The following is a 2,673-nucleotide window of genomic DNA, read 5'->3' on the forward strand; positions in this document are numbered from 1 at the left end:
GCATTGCAGGCATGTGCCTCCTGCCTGGCTGTGGATACAAAGTTTTCCTTCTGCTCCCACTTTTCGGTCTTTTTCTTTTTCCTTTTTTTGTGTGTGGAACCAGTGATTGAACTCAGGCCCTTGCACTTGCCAGGCACTTTTCAGTCTTGCCAGAGATGCGGATCTGCGATCTCTATTTCTGTAGCTTGTGAACACGACAGCGTGGTGTCCACCACATCTCGTGCTCGCTGCTGACCCTCTATTCCAGGTGACGCTGAGGGCGCACAGCCAGTGAGCCCAGAAGCCTCGGAGCCCCTGGGCCTGGAAGCAGAGGGCATCGTTGCTGCAGAATCCGAGGACGCAGTCCGAGTCCCCGAAGAGGCCGTTGCTCCACCGGGTGGAGAGGAGGCCGAGGCAGTGCAGCCTGAGGCTGTGGGGGCAGAGCCGGAGGAGCCCGGAGACAGAGCCCCGGAGGCCAGCGCTGCAGCGAGCCCTGGGGTCCCCGAGGCCACTCTCGACCCACAGGGCTCCCCAGAGAGCCAGGGCTCCACTGAGCTGGAGGAGTGTGCAGGGGACCCGGAGCCCCGGGCCGGGCCCGATTCCCAGCAGGAAGCCGACGTCAGTCCTGGTTCAGAGGCCGCAATGCCGGTTCAGTGAATATACCAGGGGCTGTCTGATAGCTGCTTTTGTATTTTTAGTGATCTTAGTCTTTTAAAAAGCCTTCTTTTGGGGGCCAGGGAAATGGCTCAGTAGAATAAGCACTTGACTGGCAATCGCAAGGATCTAAATTCAATCCCCGGTTCTGCAAAAAATAAAATAAAAAGCCTTCTTTCTAGAAAACTTTGATGTTCCCTGAAGATTTTTAGTAAGCACAGATGTTTGAATTGAGAAATTTGACAGTTTTACATGTCTTAATTTTCTACTTGCTAAATTCAGACTGAGATCACTGTAAGAAGTTTAGTTTTGCCTTTAAGATTTTCATTGTAGGAATTATCTTTACCATCGTATACACCTTAATTTTGCATTGTCTTCAGTGTATGCAGATCTGGATTATTGCATCTGATTTGAACTCGCTAAATAAAATTAGAAAGTTATTACTGTTTATATTTATTCATTTTTAAATTTTATTTATTCATTTGTATATGGCAGGGGCCAGGGAGATGGCTCAGTAGAATAAGTGCTTACCTAGCAAGCACAAACAAGCCCAAGGGTCTGAGTTCAATCCCCGGTTCCGCGAAAAAAGAAAGCACCGCATTTGTATATGGCACTGGGATTGACCCCAGGGCATCCTACCACTGATCCCTCAGGACTTTTTATCTTTAATTTTGATACAGAATCTCACTAAATTGCCCAACTGATCTCAAACTTGTGACCATCCCACGTCAGCCTCCTGAGTATCTGACACCAGAGACCTGAGTTAAGGAGCCAGGCTGATGCTAACACTTATGTGTGTGGTATACTGTAATTACATTAGCATGCATACATGTACCTTAATGCACTTATTCCACCAATAGGACTTGAGTTCCTCTAGGCACTGTTTGAAGCCTCCACAGTTTCTGAAGTAGCATTAGGTAATGAAGATAAAGGAGCTTGGCGTGGTGTTGCAGACCTGTATCCCAGCACTCGGGAGGCTGAGGCAGGACAATCTTTGAGTGTTTGAGACCGGCCTGGGCTACAAAGTGAGCTCAAGGCCAACCTGTATTGCATAGGAGACCCTGTCACAAAAAATAAACAATAAAAAATTAAAAAGATACAAAGGAAACTATCAAATGTTACCAGGTGCAGATAATTGCTAAGGGGAAAAGTAATGAAAGTAAAGGGGTTTTGAGGGCCTGGTGGAGGCGGATGCTGTTGAGGTGTCTGCTGTGACCCTGGCAGGGAAGAACAGCAGCTTGGGCTGGGCGTGGGGACCCCATCTGGCAGCACCTCCTCGGTGGAAGTTTCTCCTCCCCTGCTCCCCTTGGGTCCCGCGCCCACACCTCACTTGTCCCCAAGACCCTGCTTCAGGGGAGTTCCCCTAAAGTCACTGGTGGCCCTAGGAAGCTGCTGTGGGAACAGGATTCTGGGGACAGGATTCGGAGCAAGGCGACCGTGAAAATTTGTTTCACTCCGGGTACACTCAGGCAGATACACTGAGTATCACCCCAGGGGCCGTGTCTGGGGCTGAGCCCAGTGCCTCCGCAGCCCGCAGCCCGCAGCCCAGCCAGCTGCACTGCCTGCCTCCGGCATGTGCCCAGCTTGCGCTATCCTGCCGAGCTGGGGGCCCTGACCTGGGCACTGTCACCCGCTCCGCGTCCCAGTGAAGTGGTTTATCCTTGGCAACCTCTGCTCACCATTGCAGGGTGAATCATCAGATTACAGGTGTTTCTTCCACCTCAGAGAAGACACTTATTTCCTCACCTAAAAAAAAAAGGAAAGAAAAATCAAAACAACGGCAACAAAAAACAAACCAAGGCTGGGTGTGGTAGCACAGGCGTGCAATCCCAGCACCTAAGAGGCTCAGGCAGGAGGATCCTTGCAAGTTGGAAACCAGGCTGGGCTACAAACTGAGCTCAAGGCCAGCCCGAACTGCATAGCAAGACCCTGCCTCAGAAAGAACAGAATAGGGGCCGGAGAGATGGCTCAGTGGAATAAGCGCTTCCCTGGCAAGTGCAAGGGCCTAAGCTTAATCCCTGGTTAAGCAAAAAAAAAAAA

At 50.4% G+C, this 2,673-nt stretch overlaps 1 protein-coding gene across 1 annotated transcript in view; it reads left to right on the plus strand.

The window, feature by feature from the left end:
• Mgarp (mitochondria localized glutamic acid rich protein) overlaps window positions 1-649 on the plus strand; it is a 14,534-nt gene extending 13,885 nt beyond the window's left edge. Inside the window, exon 3 of the mRNA XM_023703799.1 lies at window positions 248-649. Coding sequence (XP_023559567.1) covers window positions 248-636 — 389 coding nt within the window. The 3' untranslated portion in view covers window positions 637-649. The remainder of the gene's footprint in view (window positions 1-247) is intronic.
• Window positions 650-2,673: the final 2,024 nt, after the last annotated feature.

Source organism: Octodon degus, unplaced genomic scaffold (assembly GCF_000260255.1).
Source record: "Octodon degus isolate 3935 unplaced genomic scaffold, OctDeg1.0 scaffold00180, whole genome shotgun sequence".
NCBI classification, from domain to species: Eukaryota; Metazoa; Chordata; class Mammalia; order Rodentia; family Octodontidae; genus Octodon; species Octodon degus.